Here is a 19941-nt window from a genome sequence, read left to right as displayed (position 1 = left end):
CAAGCCTGTCCTATATACACTCTGGCATTTCAGTTATCCTATGATAAATCTTTATATGTTGAGGTCACTGGGTATCTTATCACATCCATTTAGAAGTACGATCAAAATAGTGTTGTCTCTTGAACCTGCAGCTAATGCAGTCTTTGCCAGTTGTTCACAAGGTGACTTGTTGCACTGCAGTGTCTCTGAGCTGACTGTCTCTTCTGCAGCTTGTGATTTACAATTGATCGGCTACATCCTGTGTATCTTTTTCAAACTCTGCTGGTGGTTTAGAACCCAATGGTGTTACAGTCTTTAGCAGTTCTTGACCAACATCACCTGCAGTTTGTCACAAACTGAATTGGAGTCCGGTTTTTCTGCCAGCTGTCCATTTGAGTCAGAATTAGATGGCATGGCTTTGTCTATTTTGAGGGCATTTTCATGGCTTTAGACTTTGATGCCAGCACATTCTCTTGCAGCTGTTACAGGTGTGACTTGGAACTGTTGCACAGAAAGTGTTGGTATCTTCTTGCTCTGAAGTCTCACTGTGGATGAAAATTTAGATAAAATTTTCTGTCCTCAAACTGAGTTCTTCAGAGTCACCTTGCATGCTAGAATTGGAGTAGTTTATCTCTGTTCTTTGAATTTACTTCATTGTTGCTGAAAAGAGACAGTTCTGGATTAGGTTGATTTTTGTGGTCATTGGTTTTCTTCTTAGGAATTCCATTTTTACTTTGCCTACAATTCTTCCTAGAACATCTTCACTGATTTTGTTTCAAGTTGCCTTTTGTTGCCTTTTGCCTATTTCTGAAAAATACCTTTATTGGAATAAAATAGCTGTATTCTATCTTTCAGATGATTAATACTGTTTGAGTCAGTTAAGTTGTCTCCAGTGAGGGATACTGGATACTGACACACAAAGTCCTTTTTGTTGAACAGCATTCATGCATTCTCAAATAAAGAGTATTAAGAGTTGTTGCAAGTTCTTCAGGTAATCCAAAACCCCTCAAAGCCCATTAGAAGCCAAAATAAGAAAATGGCAAGTAACGCTGATAGGGACAGATGCAATATGAGGTACAGATGTAACAGGTGTTCTTTTTGCTGGAGTTCTGTGATGTCCAAGAGCCCTTGTAATTCTCAGGTATCCCTCAACTAATCTGTTTTATCAGTGCTGATGTTTTTACCATTCTGAAGTTTTCTCTCACATTAGAAGTGCTGTGCTCTTGAGAGACATGACTCCATTTCTGTGTAAGACTGCATCTGAAGTTGAAAATATATTTATAGCAAACTGGGGTTTTTAAAGATACTGCTGTTTACAGTATCAGCCTTTTGTTAAGGACTGAAAAATCCCTGAGATCATAGTTAATGATCTGCTTCACAGGCAACAATATGTCCATCATTGAATCTTTCTGGTTTTGCAGCAAAGTTTTCTGTGGTTTTTCTTTTTCCATTCTTAGAAGACTCTTCTGGAATCTTAATCTTTTGACTGCAAATAAACTCTTATGAGGAGTCTTAGGTGACATTTCATTCAGCTTAAAGTGCAGTCTAATATGAAAAATATGCACTCTTGTTTAGAAACTAGTCAGAGTGCAACTTCTCTATTTTTCTCAAATACTTTTTCTTTTCCTCTTATGAGAATGTGTGCTTTCAAGTGTCTGAATGAAGTCAGCAAGAAGTTTCAGGTCAGACTGTTTCTAGCAGCCTACAGTTTCTAGTACTTGAAAGTAATTTGGACATGATGTAGGATTTACTTTTTACTTATATGATGCCTTAAATCTCTTACTTGGTTAAGGCACCCAAGGGAGCAAGAATTCTTAGTCATTGTGGGAAGCTGAGGACTAATTTCTTTGCTTTAGTAGGAAGAGGTATTTTCCCTGTCCCTCAATATTTCTGAAATGTGAGAATTAGAAGTGTAATTGCAGCACTGCAGGGGGCTGGCTATGTCAGATTTGAACTCAGAGCATAAAGGAAGGAGCTCTGAACCCAAGTGCTGTATTTGAGATCCTCTGTGGCTGCCCTGGGGGACCATTTCTTGTGTTAGAGGAGGTGTTCGGTCTGCTCCAATGTTGGCATAAGGGCGAAAGCGATGCCAGGCAGAAGGAACTTGCTTGAGATGTGGTGGCTTTCTAGATGTGAAGTTGGCTGCAGTCTGTTCATTTATATTTTTTTTTTTAATATCATCTGGCTGGACTGGACACACCTCTGACAAGGGGTGCATGAGCAGGCATTGCTCACACAGTAGTTGTGGTTCTTGGGCCGTATTGGCATCATTGAGTGTAGGAGACAGGTAAGCGTAGTCTGTGAAGGCAGATTTCTTCTGCCTTAAATCAGAAAGTGATTCAAAATACCAAACTCAAGGACGCACCTTTTTAATTAATTATAAATTTTAGGTGCCTTAGGTTGTGCTCTGTGTGTTTCCTTGTGCTTGCTTCCCCCTCCTTCCTCTGATTTCCATGGAGAGCTAGAAGAATTTGTAAAATATCCTTTGAACCTTTGGAGCAGGATCACCAACTGAAAACCTAACAAAGGGCATAATGTAACACCTGTGGAACAATTTGACTGCAAGAAGAAGTCTAGTCCCTTTTGCATGCAAGTCTCTCTTGTCTGCAAACCAGAGCCAGGGCAAAAGAATCAACACCACTTAGCTGACCTATCAATATGGGACTAAATGAAGAAGATGGCCCATGTCAGCATCCTCCTGCTGCTTGTATCTGACCATCCTCTTTAGTTGTGTATCTGGAGCTGAAGGAACATGTCTGTGCTTCTGTAAGAACGTGTTCCTTGGGGGAAAATGAAGGTGTATGTTGTGTGAATTTTTTCCTTTGATGTGGTACACTTGGTGGGAAATTAATTGTATTAGATGAAATAAATGTGTATTTAGCAGTGGTTCATAAATGTGCATTTTAATCATAAAAGATTTAAAGTATCTCTGATGAACTTCAAACTTAACTTGTTAGCAAAGCTTGAATTTATGGTATCCTTAATTGCAGCCAGTGTGAAACCCTCTCTGCAAGGAACGTAAGGCAGGTAACAAGGCCCAGAAGCAATTTGGTAAAGAGTTCACCCAGCCTCAGTTCTTGCCTTCATCCATCTCTTTGTAATAAAATGTGTTTCAGTCCCAATAAGGTGGAAAACATATGCATCTGAAAACATTGCAGCCTTTTTGTTAGTGCTATGTTCCAGTAAAGGTGTGACTGCATTTCCTGAAAGAATAGCTGAGCTAGTGCTAAACTACCTCTTTTGATACCTGTACCAGAAAAGTTCACATAGCTGCAGAAAGCTTGTTTGATGTGAAATACAGCTGTAGCAGCAAGCATTGAGGAATGGAGGTGGTGGGATGTCACATCCACAGCGGGATATACCACAGTTGCCTAGTTCAGTGTCAGTGCATGATCAAGTTGGTTTACAGTGTTTCTCAGGCTGGCAGATGAGTGCAAATTATTGTTAAGGAAAAACACTTTTAAAATATCTGGAATTGTTTTCTTCAAGTGTGGAACATGGGTTTTTTCATCCTGACAGCAATGAAGCCTCTCAAATAGTTCTCCCTTTTTCCTACTGATCTTTGACCCTCGTCATTAATTTTGGTCAAATTAATTTCAAATTTCATATATGGAGAAATATGAAGAAGTCTTAAAAGTTGTGGGAATATGTACATCACAGGAAAAGAGTGATTTTAATGTCAGCTGCAATGTCAGCCCCCTTGTTACTGATACCAGGGAGAGTGATAGAAAAGTGGTGTAGTGCTGGGCATGTGCTTCAAGCAGAGGCTGGAAGATAATGTAACTGTAGACACAAATCCATTTGGAACTCTTCACCCACCAGGTTTTTTTATATAGCCGTGCTTGTGCACTCCTTTGTCGGGAAGCAAGTATCTTGCTTGTAATCTCACAGCTGCTTTGTGTACACAGGAGGGCTTAACTGGTAACAAAAATCACCAGGTAGGAAGATACAATGACGAGAGTCGCTAGTCTGCAAGAGCTTTTCCTAGTGTCCCTTGTAGCAGAGGTGGGTGCAGAAGCATTGGGAATGTATCATTATTTTTGATTGTCATAAATAACTGATTCTGTACTAAAGAGGAGCAAGGTTCTACTTCATAAGGAAACAGGTCTTAATAGTTCTTTCGTAACAGTAAAATACAACAGAATCCTATTTTAGAAAGTAATCATTCAGATTTTTCCCTCAAATCATGTTTTCATTCAGCTAGTAGCAAATTGTGGTGGCACTTAGTCCAATTAAACAAATGAATTAAAAGAATATCTTATGCATGTTTCATTGACACAAGGACTTTATCAGGTCAAAAATCAGAGGCCTTTCCTGAGGGGATGACACCTTAAACCTCTTGATTTAAAAAAACCAACAAACAAACAAAACCCACAAAAACCATACTGTTCTTACAGAGGTCACTTGTGTGTTATGGAATGCTTCCTAACTGTCTTTTACATTAGTAAATTGAATTAAATGTTTTAATTCAAATATTCTGCTCAAGCTACTTACCTAATAAGCTGAATACTATTGTCTGATAGCAGTATCAGTGGTGAGTGAATTTATCATGTCTCACTCATGTCTCACTCATGTTGAGCTAAAGGAATTGCTGTTTTTTATCTCCAGATACCAACTGCCAACAAATTTCTAGATTAATTTATGCTTGCTTTTTTTTTTTTTTTTTTTTTTTTTTTTTTTTTTTTTTTTTTTTCCCCTCTTAATTGGATGAAGGGAAAAAAAAATCCTGGTGTGGAATATACTTACCTATAATAACAGCATGCAGTAGCCCAGCAACAGCTTTGGCTGTGTTGGGTAATGACCTGTGTGTTGATTTCAGGATGTTTCATTTCTTCTTCCCCAGTGCAATCCATCTCTTCACTAGGAATTCTTTTTTACCATGAACAGCCAGTCCAGTGAACTTTGAAAACCTCAGTCCTTCCCAGTTGTAAAAATCTGCATTCTCCAAAAGGACTTAGCACACACTTTCATAATACACTGGTCTTGTTGGTCTCCTCATTGCCTGGCTCTTCTCTTTTTCCCTGTAATCTGCCTTGATTACTGGGGCAAAAAAAAAAAACAACAAAACTAGAGTTTGCTCTTTGTTGTTTTTAATTTTTGTGGGAGGAATCTATGTGAGAAAGCTGTTCAAGAAATAAAAGTGGAAGCTTTGCTACAATTGTTTCTGTATCTGTCACATTGTGACAACCGTCAAGACTCTACAGAAAGCATGTATCTGACCTACTTTCATGGTTGTCCATCACAGCAAACCTGCCTTCCATGTCTCTCTGCCATGTAGAATTTTTATCTTAGCAAATCAGTAATGCTTTTATTAAAGAATTATTTACTTTCTTAGAAGTACCAAGGTTGTTGATATTGGCAAGATCGCAATATGGTGTGGGAGTGGGATTATCCACAAGCAATTCAAGTGAATAATGAATCTTCTGCCTGTGTGTCTCAGAGAATTTAGCAGTGTAGAATTTAGGCACTGCAAGTACCTGACTCTAGTCAGCAGCAGCCTCTCTGCCCATCCTCCAGCCAGAGTTCGTATCTTCCCCACATCCCCATGTACCTCCATTTTTCCCACTCCAGCTCCTTGCTCCAGTCTCCCCCATCAGCTCAGTCTCTGTCACCTCTCTCTGCATCCCCCATGCTATTCCCAGGTCCGGTGCCTGGTGCTGCAAAGCCAAGAGTCAGAGCTGTAGAGCCTCCAAGCAAGGTGCCTCCTGACAGGGCCCTGTGATGCAGAGGGACCTGTCTGAATTCAGTATCTGCACATTGACACGTCTCTACCTGGCATGGGCAAACTGATGCTGCTTTCTAAATATTGTAGCTTGCCCTGATTTGGGCAAGTTAACAAGAATGACAAAAATTGCACTGCTGATGCTATTTCAGCCAAATTGCCAAGTGGTAGTTTAAAACCTCACCATCATGGAGCTTCTCTAGGAAAAAAATCAGACTTTTGGCTTAATACATTCAAAACAACATATTTTCCAAATCCTATTCTGAGAAATAGCTAAGCCATTTTACCTAGACTTTTTTTCCAAGTGATTCTGCTTCAGGCTTGGAAAATTTCAGTATGAACTGCTTCTTGCATAACATCCTCTCCCCATAAACCAGCACGTGATGTACATGCACAGACACCATAACACAAAATCCTGACACCATGTGAGCAGCTAAGCTTGCCAGCCTATACTTCACATATCTGCTAAGTATGAAAACATAGTGTTTGTATTCAAGTTGATTATGTTTTTTGTAGTGTTTTTCATTTATGTCTCTTGAGAAAAATCAGACAAAAATGCACATGCTATTGTATTCTCTGTTATGAGATTTCTGTTTCAATTAATCTTGGTTAACTGCTGACAGATAATTCATCACCAGGGCAAAGGGAGGTAGTTTAGCAGCAGTAATACCCCACAGCCACATTACAAGAGCAGCCTTTGGGAATTTCATCCTACTTTAACCTCATTCCTTTACTGGGGCTCTCTCTTTGCATTCCATACAGCCACACCTGAATAAATTATTTTGCACCTGTTTTCTCTCCCAGGAATTCAGCTAGGAAGTACCTTCTTTTTTTTTTTTTTTTTTTTTTTTTTTTTTTTTTTTTTTTTTTCTTTTTTTTTTTTTTCTTTTTTTTTTTTTTTTTTTTTTCTTTTTTTTTTTTTTTTTTTTTTCTTTTTTTTTTTTTTTTTCTCACTACTTCTCTCCATCACCTGTGTATTATAAGGATTTCTGCAGTTTGTGTTTCAGTGTGTGCCTCTTTTCTGTCACGGCAGTTGTTAGAGAAAATTTCGTTGAAGTCAAAGCCCTAACCTCCTCCAGGTCAAATTAATCCTAATACGTCTCAATGACTCAAGTGCCTCTGATCAGCTGAGACAGATCAATTACAACAGCTCTCCTGTAAAGGGTGATGGTGTTAAGCAGAGCCCCTTAAAAACCTTCTGACAGTCTAGTATAGCTTATCCTTGCAGAGGTGGCTTGCAGCTGGCTACAACTCTCAATCTGCTGTAGGACCAGTTTGTAGGAAAGTCTGTCTCTCTAGGAGAGGTGAACATCACACTGCTCTGAAAATGCTGCACCACTTCAGCAGGGCAAGGTAAGGAGGTACATGGATAAAACTGCATGTGGATATCCCTTTCCCTTTATTCTGCAGAATTTGAATTTGAGACTGAGAGATGGCACAAGACTTTTCACTGCTGTCATTATGACCATGCATTCAGGCCTGAGAAAAATTAGGACTAATGTAAACGGAACACCTGGTAAGCTATTTTTTGTCAGTCTTTTAGATATGCACCCATTTTATTTTTAGAGTATATAAAAGCCCTTTGGATTAGAGACAGGAAAATGAAAACTTTCAACAAAATGTTAGTTTGATCTCAGCAAACTGAATTCTTAACACTTACATACATTTTACATGGGTTTGTATCTCCGTAAGTGGCTGTAAGTGCTAACAAATCACATTTTCAAAGCACCTAAAAAACAACCCCAGTTAATTACAGTGTGTAAATAACCAGGATAATATACATAATAATTCATGCAGCAAGATAGGCTACAACTCCTTAGTTGCAATAACTTTGCTTATAATTATTAAAAGGGCAGCCCTGATGTTAATCTTTCATGGTATGCATAAATTGCTTATGTTAATAGCTAAAAACCTTGTAGAAATAAATACAAAAAATTTAAACATTTTCTTAGCTGATCTCTTAAGAAGTAAAAAGATTAATCTGTGTTTCCTTCTCTCCTTGCATTTCTCTCATCAGGAACAAATACAGACTGGGAGGTTTTTTGCTGTCAGGTTAAAGGATAACAGTGAGATAATGACAGCACAATACACTAAGCTAAAGCACTCCCAGCCTCATAGTGAAAGATAAAATTCAGCTTTCTAGCTCACTGCAGGTTCCCTGTGCCTATTTAGGGAACCAAAACCCAACACAGTTTAACGTTCTGAGATGAAAACAGAAGCAGATAAAAAGAAATTAGATAAGTAGAAGAATGGGGAGTGAGCCACAGTTTGAGACTGTATGTGCTTTCAAGGGCAAAAAAATCTTATTTACTGTATGGGTCATAACAAAGAGCCTCCTGATCAGTGCTTAGTCTGCCATACACTGGCCTGTCTCAAAGGGACAGAACTGAGGCAGAGCATGAGGCTCACATGGCAGATGATACCATTGTCTCAGTAAATCTCGTATTTCTGGAGAACCTTTCTAGCTATGACACTTGGAGCTGCTTGCTGTTAATAAGGTAAGGCAAGATTAGGTAAGATTATTTTTTGTTTCTGCAGTTTGGCACTGCAATCATTATTTTTTAATTACCAAAAATGAAAGATGCTCCTGAGCTTTGAGGATCGAGGATCTGATTTGTATCCAAACAGACAAGTCCCACATGCAGTTATCTCCCTTTGACACATGTCGTTCCTGTCTCCACCCAGAGAGTGCTTCTTCCTTACTTCCCTTTGACACAGTCAGAACTTAGCTTGCACAATCTCCAGGCCTGAACTCGTTCCTCTGTGAGATTTGGGGGTTTTATTATTTGCAACATACTTGTGGTCTTAGAAAATGGTGACTGTTATTGATGCTGAAACCAGTGCTGGAAAGATGCCTGCCTGCCTGCCTGTGGGTGACAGGAAGAGGCAGAGAAGGGCTGTGTCATGTAAAATGGAGCTCGTGGTCTCCCTGAGTTTCTCATCTAAATATTATCAACTAATACATATAAACAGGCCTCACCGCTGCAAATCCTTGCTGAATGAGCATCACCTTCCTTGGCTTTTTCCTGCTTCCCTGATTAACTTATTGCTCATGCCTCAGTCAGCGCTTCCCTCTCAGTCCTCTCTTTCCCAGGTGCCTGTGACACCAGGACATGGCTTCATTGCCTCCACAAGTCTCATCTCCCTCCTCCCTGTCCGTCACACAGTTTGGCAGCAGCACCTCCCCTGGAAAGCTGGGGCTGCATCACACCCACACACAGCAACCATGACAGAGGCTCCTGGCATGGCTAGGACTGTGCTGATGCCACCAGCACCTGCCAAGGAGCCACCGTGGGTGGCCAGTGAGGTGTTAGCATTTGTCTGGTGCAGTGTGACTATGCTGTGCAGCTCGTATCCCTCACAGAGGCACAGTTGGAGCCAGCCTCTGCTGGGTGGGTGCTGCCTTAGGAGGCCTCAGCTTCACGTGGTCATCTTTGGCCAAAGCAGCAAAGAGCAAATATCTTATGTGAAAACCCTTACAAAGCCTTCCCTAAACTCATATAAGACCTCTGAAAAAGTCTTAACCTGAAAAAACAAACTTGTTTGCTAACCCAGAAGCCATGTCCTATACCTTCCATAAGTCTGTTTTTTTTTTTATCAGAGCTGGCCCTCTCATTCTCTAAAATCATCCATAGAGGGAACTGTGCAGAAGGAGCAAGACATCTTCTCCCAAGTGAGTCAACTTAGGTGTGCATACATAGCCTACTTACTGCAGCCCCAAAAGCAATGATGCAGCTTCAAGAAAGTCTAGTTATGAAAGGTGTGGAAAGAGATAAAGACAAACTTGGTGAGTCACAGGACCATGCCAGGGGCAGAGCCTGCTTTCAGGGCTCAGGAACACTCCTACCTGTAAACCTGATAATAGGTAAGAAAGAAGGAAGTGATTAATAATTAAAATAATTATGGAATAAATTAAGATAATTAGTCTCCTTATTTATCTTCCAAAGTATTGTCCAAAACTGGAATCCCAGGATTCCAGGCCCTCTGGTTTTGTGCCACCCTATAAAATAAGAGTCCCTGTCATTAGGTCTTTTTGGGCAAGAGTTATAATTTGAGACACTGTCCGCTTGTGCAGAGCTGCAGCTCCCCAGCTGGGAGGAAGCATCAAACTGGGAAACGGGAGTAGTGAAACAATGACAAAACCAGCTTTCTACACTCCAGGTACTTTGCAGCTCTTCCTTGTAGATGGGTCAATCTCAGTGAGGCAGAAGTAGCAGTTTGCTACCCTCCAAGGGCCTCTGTGGGGGAGAGAGGCTGTGAAACATGGAGGGGGGATGGCCAGCCTGCTGGCTTTGGCACAGGAGGTGAGGGAGGCATGTGAGGGTTTGGGGATCCACAAAGAAAGCTGTGGCAGAAGGTAGGAGTTGGGTGGTGATAATATGACTGTGCTTTCTGCACTCCCAGAGAGATCCTGCCACCCTCACCCCACAAATCCCCATCTGGGGTTGGTGCTGTTCTCCTGGGGTTCCTCTGCTTTTTTTCAGCTGTACACAGCACTATTGCAGGAGGTCCAAATGGAAGGGTTTAGCCTGTTTAGTTTTTGCTGCTTGGCCGAGCGTTGATTAGTAGTGGTGCCTGTGGTTGTGTCTCTAGTTCCTGGAAGATCTAGGATTTCCAGGTGGTCCCCCACACAGATGCGTGGAAGGCCCATGACTGGGTTTGCACAGCCAGACGTGCTTAGGCCACTGTAACTTAATCTTACAGAAATAATAGGGATTTTCTATGCATAGCTTTATTAGCTAAGTCAGTGTTGTATCAAGGGTGCTGGCTGGCACCAGCACCCTGTGTGCTGTAGGAGAAAGGAGGCCCTTCCTCTGCCATCCCTGCCAGCAGGGCCTGTTCCAGTCTCCCAGGGGTATTTCAGGCTTCCAGCACCAAATGACCTGCCCTACATGGCACAAGCAGTCAAAAGTCCACTCCAAATGGAGTCCCAGATTGCAGGGAGGGTTGCAGGGATCTCTGCCACAAATTAAGGAATAGAAAGAACAGAAAGAATACATCAGAGAAAGAAATAAACAAAACAATTGTGGGGAGTCAAAGAGAAGGTAAAGGAAAAATAGATAGTACATCCCAAGTTTGCATGAAGAAATCCAGAGCTCTCACTACCACAAAATAACACAGTGTAAGCCTATGCAGTGACTGGTGATGGCTAAATAACTTCAACAAACATCTTCTGGACTTCACACACAGAGGTCAAATTGTGCAAAGGCAGGAGTGACCCCAGCCTTTAGTTTTCTCACTTGGTTTGGGTTAAATCAAAAGTCTGACTGCAGTCAAGAAGATCATCCTCTGGTTAAGAAGCATATAAAAACTGCTAAATGGTCCAACACTAACAAGAAATCTGTGTGACTGGAGCAGCCATGGGTGTTGCAATGACATTTTCTCCATTTATTTTTCTGCATTTTTCCCTTTAGAAACTGGGTAATTGGGGTGTGAGGTTTCCTACCAGAGCAAAAACCTGATGGGAAGGTCTGCCATCTGTGCTGTTAGAGTCACATGTAAGCACCACGGGAAGCTGATGAGATGCTAGAGACAGCCTAGTGAGCAAAACTTTTGTATTGTTAATACTTCCAGTGATTCATAAAATACTGATAGCACTCCTGAATGCATGGGGAGGCCACTTCACCCGCAAGGAATGCACTAATGAAAGGATGCAATAGGATTTTATACTCAGAGAAGTTGCCTGGAAGACCAAGAGCTACACTTTTCCTATTTGAATTGAATGGCAAGAATAAAAACAGGTGGGAGCACTGGAAGAAAATCTCACTTGAACAAAGGGAGAGAGACAAGGCTGGGTTGGGCATGCTGGATCTGACTGGGCTGTGAGACAGGGATGAGGGTTAGGGGTAGACTCCCAGAGCTCAGCTGTGGGGTGAGTGGTCCCTGTCAGAGCAGTAGCATTTGGCTGCTGTTAACTGAGTCATTCTTTAATTTATAGGAGCAAGAGAGGCCCCAAAAGCCACAAATGACAACCAGGTAATAACGAGGAGTCCGGCACACCCTAAACTCTATTTTGATTTCCTCTTTTGCGACTCAAGAATGCAGCTGCTTCCTTTGCTAGAATAGTAATAACACACATGCTCTTGCATTTAAGCCTGTCAGGTGTTCACAGTGAATTCATACAGGAGCAACAAATGCAAAACACATGTCTGATCTGCTGGGAGCATGGGCCCTGAGCAGGCATCTCCTCAGGGCTATCAGCAGCCTGAGTGAGACCTGAAACCCACATGAACAGCATTTGTGTCTCACCTAGCTCCTGGCTTCCCTCATTTCTTGCAGATGAGAAGCCTTCCTGAAGTCACCTGGCTACTCACCTGAGCTTGTGAGCTGAGCAGCACAGGCAGGATCATCTGCTCCTGCCTGTGCTTCCTCAACTCGGGTTTCAGAGTCAGCTCAACTTGTGCAAAGCCACTGACATGCCCCAAAGGACAGAAACTGAAAAATATGGTGAGGGTTTTTCAGACACTACTGTGAGTTTGAATCTAATTTAATCTTCATGTTTAATGATGAAAAACAAGCCACAGAGGGGTTACATGGTGCTCAGATTTATGCATGCATTGTAATTAGAAAATTAGTATGTACTGTACTTGTGAATTCAGCCACCAGAAGAAAACAGCTTGGATAAATGCAACCAACAATGACATGTATCCACTTGTATGCCAAAGCACAAGGGGTTTAGGTTTTGTTTGTCTTTTTGCTCCATAGTCTTGCTAAAATTTTGAATGTAATATTTTACTTTTCACTAGAGCAGTTTAGGACAAAATAAAACTTTTTTCTTTTTGTTTTTAACAACATATTTGCACAAAGTTTGAATGTGAGCAAGATCAGACTTAATATTAAGACAAAAAAAGAAAGACTTACCTATTCACAGTTAGCGTGGTTTCTTTCTAAGCAGCTTCTAGCAGGCAGCAGTTCTGCAAGTGTAGTGAAATGAGTGTTTATAAATGTTACTATAGTAACTGTATCTGTAGCCACAAGCTGGTAGACTTACATTTCTCGTTATCTGGTGAGCATCAAGGTATGATGGAAAAAAGAGACATGGTATTGTAAGGCAGCCATGCTCTTGAGGATTCAAGAGGAAACTGCAGTAAAATTATTTACTTCCTGACAACTTTCATCTTTGATTTTTTTAATGGAAATAATAAGTTTTCAGGCTTTTAAGGATCCTAAAGAATAAGGTTGTTTACCTAGGCTGTGATCCTGTGAGCACTCACCTGTGCAGCCTCAGACATAAACGCCCACCGAGTGGCCTCAGTGCACATTGGTGGAGTTATTCACCCGTGTAAAAGCAGTAAATGTATTTTCTTTATCAAAACTGCAATTCATTACATGTAAGTGTCCAAAACTTAATGCTGGGTTAAATATCATTATCTAACTGCTTAAAGGAGAACCTGGTGATTTGGGGGAAAAAAACCACAAACAAACAAACAAAGGAAAGCATACTGGGGGGATGTAAAGGTACACCAGCTCCCAGGAAAGCTAGGAGTCTGTGTTCAGGTGGGGATATTAAGTGCTACATTGCAGCCAGCGTGTTGTTCCAGATGTGCTCTTTGCATGTAACATTTGCTGCCGAAGAGGAGTCGTGGGAAAGCTGAAAGTGAAACTAAGCAAGAACAGTTTCATTTTCAAGTCCGAAAGCAGAAACGTAGCCAGCATAAAGAAAATGCAAGCAAAGAGCTTCTTGGGGGCTGCTAACACACAGCCACTGTTTGCTATTTTAAAACGTGATTCGGACACTTACAACAAAAAAAAAAATAATAACAAAAGACGAAGATAATTCTGTCCTAAATTCCAGAGAAACTGGATTTTTGTATCACGTTTAATTTGCTGTTAATCTTGAGGCTGCTACCGCCAAGGGCAGCGGCTCCTCCACCTTAACCAGTCCGTCTTAAAGCGCTGGGGATGGCAGCAGCCATCTTACAGGTCGCTGTCACAGGCGCTGCGAAGCCCGGAGCCAGCCGCGGCCTCCCGACTCCCCGGGGTACCCCGGCTCCGGCCAGCCCGCGGCGGGGTCGGGGAGCAAGTCTGACCCCCACCCCCGTCAGCACCCTGTCGATTAAAATACCTCTGCAGAATAAAAAGATAACCGAGTAAATAGAGAAAAACAACAGATCCCCTTGTTTCATTAAATACCTCACTTTATTATTCCATTCTCTTTTCCCGTAATTTCGTGAATATGCCAACTCGCCGTATAACAGCAAGCTTGAAAATATCCTGCGAAGGGAAGAAGGACAGCACAGAGTTTTGTCACCCACCCTTCCTCCCAAATGTTACTTCGCACAAACCTAGAGTTATTTTTGCTTTCCGCATGCAAGGTGCCAAGGCCCTGTGCCTGCAAGAGCTCTCTCGGCGCTGGGACCTCCCTCCGAACTCATATTGCTACTTTGATAGTTTAGCTTTACACATCAAGGAACCGTGAAACCCATGCAAACGCCCAGCCTCAATCGCAACCCTTTAAGCGTGGTGCCGTAGCACGGAATTGCCATTTGTGGTTTCTCACGGCTCAGCCACGGTTTTACATACGTGCAACGGGGCAGAGCCGCCTCACAGCCGGTGCACTTGCTGCTGTGCACGGAGCGCGCTCTCTGGGGCAGGAACATTTGCTTAATTTAACTCTCAATTAAAGGGTAATCCCTTTAAGGTATAAACGGACCTGCTCTCAACACTTGTTTCGGGACACAACAAAATCCCAAGCCCCAGAACCATGACACGAGGAACTGAGCAGCGAGTTTTCAAATTGGCCGGTATTTCCAACTGACCCGTATTTTACATTCAATTAGAAATCATCTGGGAAAAAAGATTGGACCCTTCAACGGTGGCAGCAGAGCGCACAGAGCGGGAAGGCAATGGTTAACCCAAACAAAGTAGCGGCACTCCGAGGGGCCACAGTGGCCGCGGCTGCACCGCGGGCTCCCAGGGATTCGGGACCGCTCGACACCGCCAGCGATGCCGCCTCTTTCTAGGGCAACTTTCCGCGCAGCCTCGCGGAGGGCCGGGATGGCTCCGTAGCGGCTCCGCACGCAGCGGGTGCCGCCGCCACCGCCCTTCCCGCGGGGGCGCCGCCCGCCCGCGCAGCCCCCGCGCAGGGAGGCGGGCGCCGGGCGCGCCCTTGCGGTGCGCAGCGGCGGGAGGGAGGCGGGCGCCGGCCCCCCCCACCCCCGCCGGCGGGGCAGGAGCCGCCCGCGAAGCGGCGGGTCCCTCCTCCCGCCCCCCCGGGGAGCAGCCGGCGGCGGCGGAGCGGCGAAGGGGAGGGTCCAAGGCCGGGCGCACCGCGCCGCGCCGGCTGGCCGGACGGACGGGCGGCTGCCGCCGCGCCGCGGGCATGGCGGAGCCTGGCGGCGGCGGGGCCGGGGCGGCGGGCGGCGGCGGGCCGCAGCAGGGCTCCCCGGCCGCCGCGGGGGGGGCCGCCGGGGGGCCGGTCCGCAGCGCCGCCGAGAGCCCCGCGGGGCCCGGCTCGGCGCGCACCGCGGGGAAGAAGGCGCAGCTGCGCGCCGCGCCGCGGGCCAAGAAGCTGGAGAAGCTGGGCGTCTACTCCGCCTGCAAGGTACCCGGGCGGGCGGCCGCGGGAGCCCCCCCGCCCACGGAGGGTGGGGATTGATGGGAGGGGAGGGAGGAAGAGAGGGAGGCGGTGGGGAAGGGCCGTGTCCTGCCCAGCCCTGCCGGGCGCGGGGGCGGCCCGGCTGCCGCCCGGCGCTGTCCGCGGAAGTGGCCGCTACGGCGGTGTCGGTGGATCCCGCTCCCCCCGGAGCGCTCCGGCCGGTGGCCGCAAAAATTCAACCGGCGCGCACCGAATCCGGGACCGTGCTGGCAGCGCCGCCTCCCTCCCGCCCGGGGAGCTGCCGCCCGTCCCGGCGCCGCCGCTTCCGCTGCCCGCCGCTCCGTCAGCCCCTCCGCGGGCGGGGCGGCTCCCGGTGCCGGCCGTGAGCGCCGAGTTAGCGGCGCTGCTGCAGCACTCCCCGCGTAAACATCCCGGGTGGGGAGCGCGGCACTCCTCTGCTCTGCCGGGAGGTCGGTGGCTGCTCCAGCCCGGCCGTAGCCGGTGACCCCCCAGCGCCGAGCTGGTGACACTGCTGAAGCCGCTGCTCCGAACTGAATTCACTGCTCCGAGCTGGAGCCGCCACCGTCGCCAGCAGCTCCGGCAGAGGAGCGAAGGGGCGCGGCCTCCGCGCTTGGGAAAGTTGTGTTCCCGGCGGTCACGTAGCGCCGGGCCGGTGTTCGGTGTGTGGTACCCGAGCGGACGGCGAGATCCCCTGTCCACCTGTACCCTGCCCCAGCGGGGCTCTCTGCTCCGCGTGTGCCGGGCGCTCGCATTCAGGAATGCTGCTCCTGGTTTACATCAGAAGCTCTTTCTGTCCACCTGCGATTTTCTTCTTGGTGGGAGAAGCAGTTTATTGTAGAGGGAGGGAGCTCGGTCAGATCTGTCGCTCCCGCCTTCAGAGCTCTGACCGTGGGCATTGTCGCTTGTGCTCAGAGCACGGGCCGCTGGCTGCGCTGCTGCTGTCAGGGCAATTTCTGGATGCACAGCGGGGCTGACATGTTTAAATTGGCAGTGCTGATGTCATGTCCTCTAGTAATGCTTATAGCTTTGAGAGTGCTGTTTGTGAAAAAAGTGCACCTTATTTTCTCTATACTCCTACTTAGGCAGATGTTAAGTGAAAGGCCAGGCTAACAAACGAGGCGAAGCATCATTGTATGGCTCTGTAGTCCTGGCTGGTGGTGTGGAGACTTAGCTGTATGCTGAAGGCATGGCGCAATGCTGCCATGGCAAGGCAAATTACGGAAGCCACACATTGCAATGTCTTAGCTGTTTCCACATGTGCAGGCACCTACACTTTGGCTTTGGTGCATGCATGGGACAGTGCAAGATTACATCAGTGCCAATAAGGTTAAAGAGCAGCTGGTGTACTTGAACTTTGCAGCACTAACTCTGGGCAGAGAGATATGGTTTGAAGCTTTCCCAGTGATGAGTCCTCTTTGCGCTCCCATATTTTAATGTCACCAAGGATTGCTAATAAATGAAGTTGGTTGTGAAACGGGTACATTTTTCATGGGCTGTTAGGGAAGTGTGTGTGTCTTTGAATTGCTTTTTGTTTCCCTGGGTGGTGGGTTGTTTGTTTTTTTCCTCTGATGCACCTCCAGATGAGGTTTTTGAGGGTGAAAGCCTTCTGTAGTGCTCTGCCCTGTAAAGGTTGCTGTGCTATATAGAAGCCTTGTCTCTGCTGAAACCCTTTGCTTTTTGGGGAGCTCACCAGCCTCTCTCTTGCAGGTGCTTTGTGGTAAGCAGGATGAGTGCCTTATGGGAGGTGAGGAGGGCACTCTGTGGCCCACTGTCAGCTCCTCTTTCCCTCTTGCAGGACTCTGGTGATAGGGTACAGAGCAGGAACAGCTCCTACTGTCAGTGCTCTGCTGGGTGTCCTTGCTGGCCCTTGTCTGTGACAAATCTTGGATGCATGTTCCATTGGTACTGCAGAGATGGATGCAGTAGGACCCACGGCTGGGAGTCTTCCTCCTGCCAGGATGTAGGCACGGTTCCAGCACTAAACGCTGCACTGTGTTCAGATTAAAATTGCTGTTCAACTTCTCTACAGTAGTTCAGTGGCAGGCAGTTTGCTTTCAGATCTCGTAACAGAAGCAAGTGAGCAGACAGAAAGCTCCTTGTAAGCTTCTCCTGTGGGATAAAGTGGGAAGGATGGTGCAAGGTGGAAGAATGTTTTATTTTTCTTCCTGAACACCTGGCAGGTGCTCCAGAAGGACACTTCTTGCCTTATAACATTAGTGGTTTGCTGAGAACTGTAGCCTGGAGAAGCTTCTTTGCCAAATGTAGCAGTGCAGTATGTAACTTTGAACTTTTCTTTAGGTTGCAACTTCTCTTCCATTGATTTTGTATTTGTGCAAAAGAGTGAGAGAAGGCAAACACTCCCCCCATCTCCGAAGGGGACATCTGTTTTCATTCAAGTAGTGACTAAACATGGTTCTTATGTAAATCTACATAGAGCTGTACAAGTTGGAGTGCTAAAATATGTAATGGCATCCTTAATGCCAATCACCTTCTCCCACATAAATTTCATTGCAAAATTCTGCATGCAGAATTTGTCAGGAGCTTAGCCTCAGAGATGTTTGGAGCAACAGCCAGGGAGCATGTGTCTGCTAGGGATGAAGAGCCACAAGACAAGAGGGTGGAGAGGTCAGTGACTGTGCAGAGGGTAAGTCTCACTGGTGACAGCAGAAATGCTGAGCAGAGGAGAGTAAAAGGCACTTCTCTGGGGCAGGGTGCTTGGTCTCCAAGAAAGACCTCCTGGTCCTTCTTTACAACCCACCCCTTTTTGTCATGGGAAACATGGACAAAGACTGCTGGTAAATACGTGTTTGGTGTGCACCTATCCTGAGCAGAATGAGCCTGAAGTTTAGGGAGCTGAGACTAGACAAATGTGGGGTTTGGGTGTTTTCCTGATAAAAGAACTGGACAGGAGAATTGCGGCTGTTGAGGTGCTCCACATGACTTGTTCCTCTGTGAGAAAAGTCTGGGTGGAAGGCATTGAAGAGGCTCTTCTGAGTAAAAAACCTTCTTAAAAGCCCAAGTCTGAAGGAGGAGGGTGGCATTCTGAACAAGATATGTAATAGGAGTTGGTGCAATTTTCATGACTTTTGGAGGTACACAGTAGTGCTGTGTGCTGTGAGAGGTTTTGCGTTTGGCACTTGATGTATCTGTGTGTGTATGAATGGCTGCATACATGGTTTTGGTTTTGTCCACTGTGAAATTGAGCATTAGGCATGCGAGCTTGCAGCACTTCGTATAAAAGCAGCACTGTGTGCCTTACACACATAAATATATTTAATGAAGATGTAGGAGAAAGTCTCCTTTGCATTTTTTCCCCCTGTTGGTTTACAGTATGTGAAAATACGGTCTCTCTCCAGTCTCACTGGGAGCTTTTTTGTAAATAAGGTGAAATATGTACTATTTTAGTACACTAAGTTTTCTGTAAATTTGTGTTTTTCATTATATGTATCTTACAGTAATGCCTGGGTGTTTACAGATATAATTAGAACCCAGTAGCCTAAAGCACTTGCACAAGGAATAATACCTCCTTAAAGAAAAGCTTTTTCCTTTAGAAAAGCAATGTAGACAGAGTGAGAAGGGTTGTGATGAGATGACTTGGCCAAGGCCCTGCAGCAGCCACATGTGGAAGTAAAATCCCAGCCCCAGGCTCCAGACCAGCTGCTGATCCTTTTTTGAAGCACTTCTTTCCACTTCTCATTCTAGAGTGACCTCTAGTTTTCCCACACATAAAAGAAAGAGTTCATAAGGTAAAATTGTAGCACTTTTTCTATAATAAAAATTTTCTTTCCTGATTTTTATTAGACAGATTAAGATAAGGCAAATTTGGCCCTGTATAGTGGCCACAGCTGGGCTCTGTATAGTGGGAGTATAGCTCCTTGAAACTCAACTTGAAATGTATCAGGATTGTTTTCTGCAGAAGTGTAGGAGACAAAGAAGACATCTAAAGCTTTCTTACCACTTTCATTGTGGGGTGAATCTGTTTTATAATGTCTTACAGGCCCAATTAAAGCATCTTCCTTTAAACAAGAAATCTGCCATTAACTGTACAAGGTAGAAACTGGGTGCTTATTATTAATAGAAGTTTTATATGGTAGCCTATTTCTCTTTTGTAAGTGAAACTAGAAAGTACAAGGAATAAAATAATTGGCTGAATCAATAAATGATGAACATGCCCTTTGAGCTGTCCATGAAACTGCTTATTTTGTATTGTTGTAAATAAATGGGTCAACTAATTTCCTGATACATATGAGTGGCTCTGAGTAGTGTCCAGCTGTCTGGTTCTTGGGTACTGGGCATATGAGTAGGAAAAATATATGATTTAAGTTCAACAATGTATGTATTATCATTTATGTGATACTCTTTGATAAAGGCATCATTTTGACCTTGCTGCTGGCAGGAAAAAGCTTATAGGGTATTTTACACAGCTTTTGTGTTGGGAGGAAGAAGGCATTTACTAGAATAATCTGACTTGCTGGAAATGGAGAAGATCTGTAATGTCCTGTGTATAATCAGTCGAGCCTGCTTTGCATCTCAATTACCAGGTAGGGTGACCTGTATGATTTTAAGCTGGAAAGAAAAGTCCTGCACAGCAGCTATTTGAAACTCAGATTCAGAACTGTTGGAGTCTTTTACCTTATGATTAAGTTAGCTTGAAGTTTGTACATTCTGAGGCTTATTTCAC

General features: G+C 44.8%; 2 protein-coding genes across 3 annotated transcripts in view; one reads left to right on the top strand and one right to left on the bottom strand.

The window, feature by feature from the left end:
* Positions 1-51: 51 nt before the first annotated feature.
* PP2D1 (protein phosphatase 2C like domain containing 1) lies at positions 52-14301 on the bottom strand. The gene is given in 18 exon segments (XM_063390980.1): positions 52-225; positions 227-318; positions 447-480; positions 630-738; positions 818-896; positions 899-970; positions 973-1134; positions 1137-1184; positions 1187-1239; positions 1905-2300; positions 4858-4917; positions 4919-4955; positions 4958-4987; positions 4990-5074; positions 5076-5462; positions 12016-12136; positions 13623-13768; positions 14134-14301. Coding segments are annotated over 18 exon segments (2253 nt in total).
* Positions 14302-14893: 592 nt separating this feature from the next.
* The window catches only part of KAT2B (lysine acetyltransferase 2B), a 39823-nt gene continuing 34775 nt past the window's right edge, over positions 14894-19941 (top strand). Inside the window, exon 1 of one of the 2 annotated variants that reach the window (XM_063409100.1) lies at positions 14894-15245. In XM_063409100.1, the coding sequence (XP_063265170.1) occupies positions 15024-15245 (222 nt within the window). In that variant the 5' untranslated portion in view covers positions 14894-15023. The remainder of the gene's footprint in view (positions 15246-19941) is intronic. The other variant, XM_063409091.1, reaches the window with a different exon arrangement.

Source organism: Prinia subflava, chromosome 1 (genome assembly GCF_021018805.1).
Source record: "Prinia subflava isolate CZ2003 ecotype Zambia chromosome 1, Cam_Psub_1.2, whole genome shotgun sequence".
Taxonomy (NCBI): Eukaryota; Metazoa; Chordata; class Aves; order Passeriformes; family Cisticolidae; genus Prinia; species Prinia subflava.
Note: the sequence above shows the minus strand (reverse complement) of the source record. Positions and strands in the feature narration are given on the sequence as shown.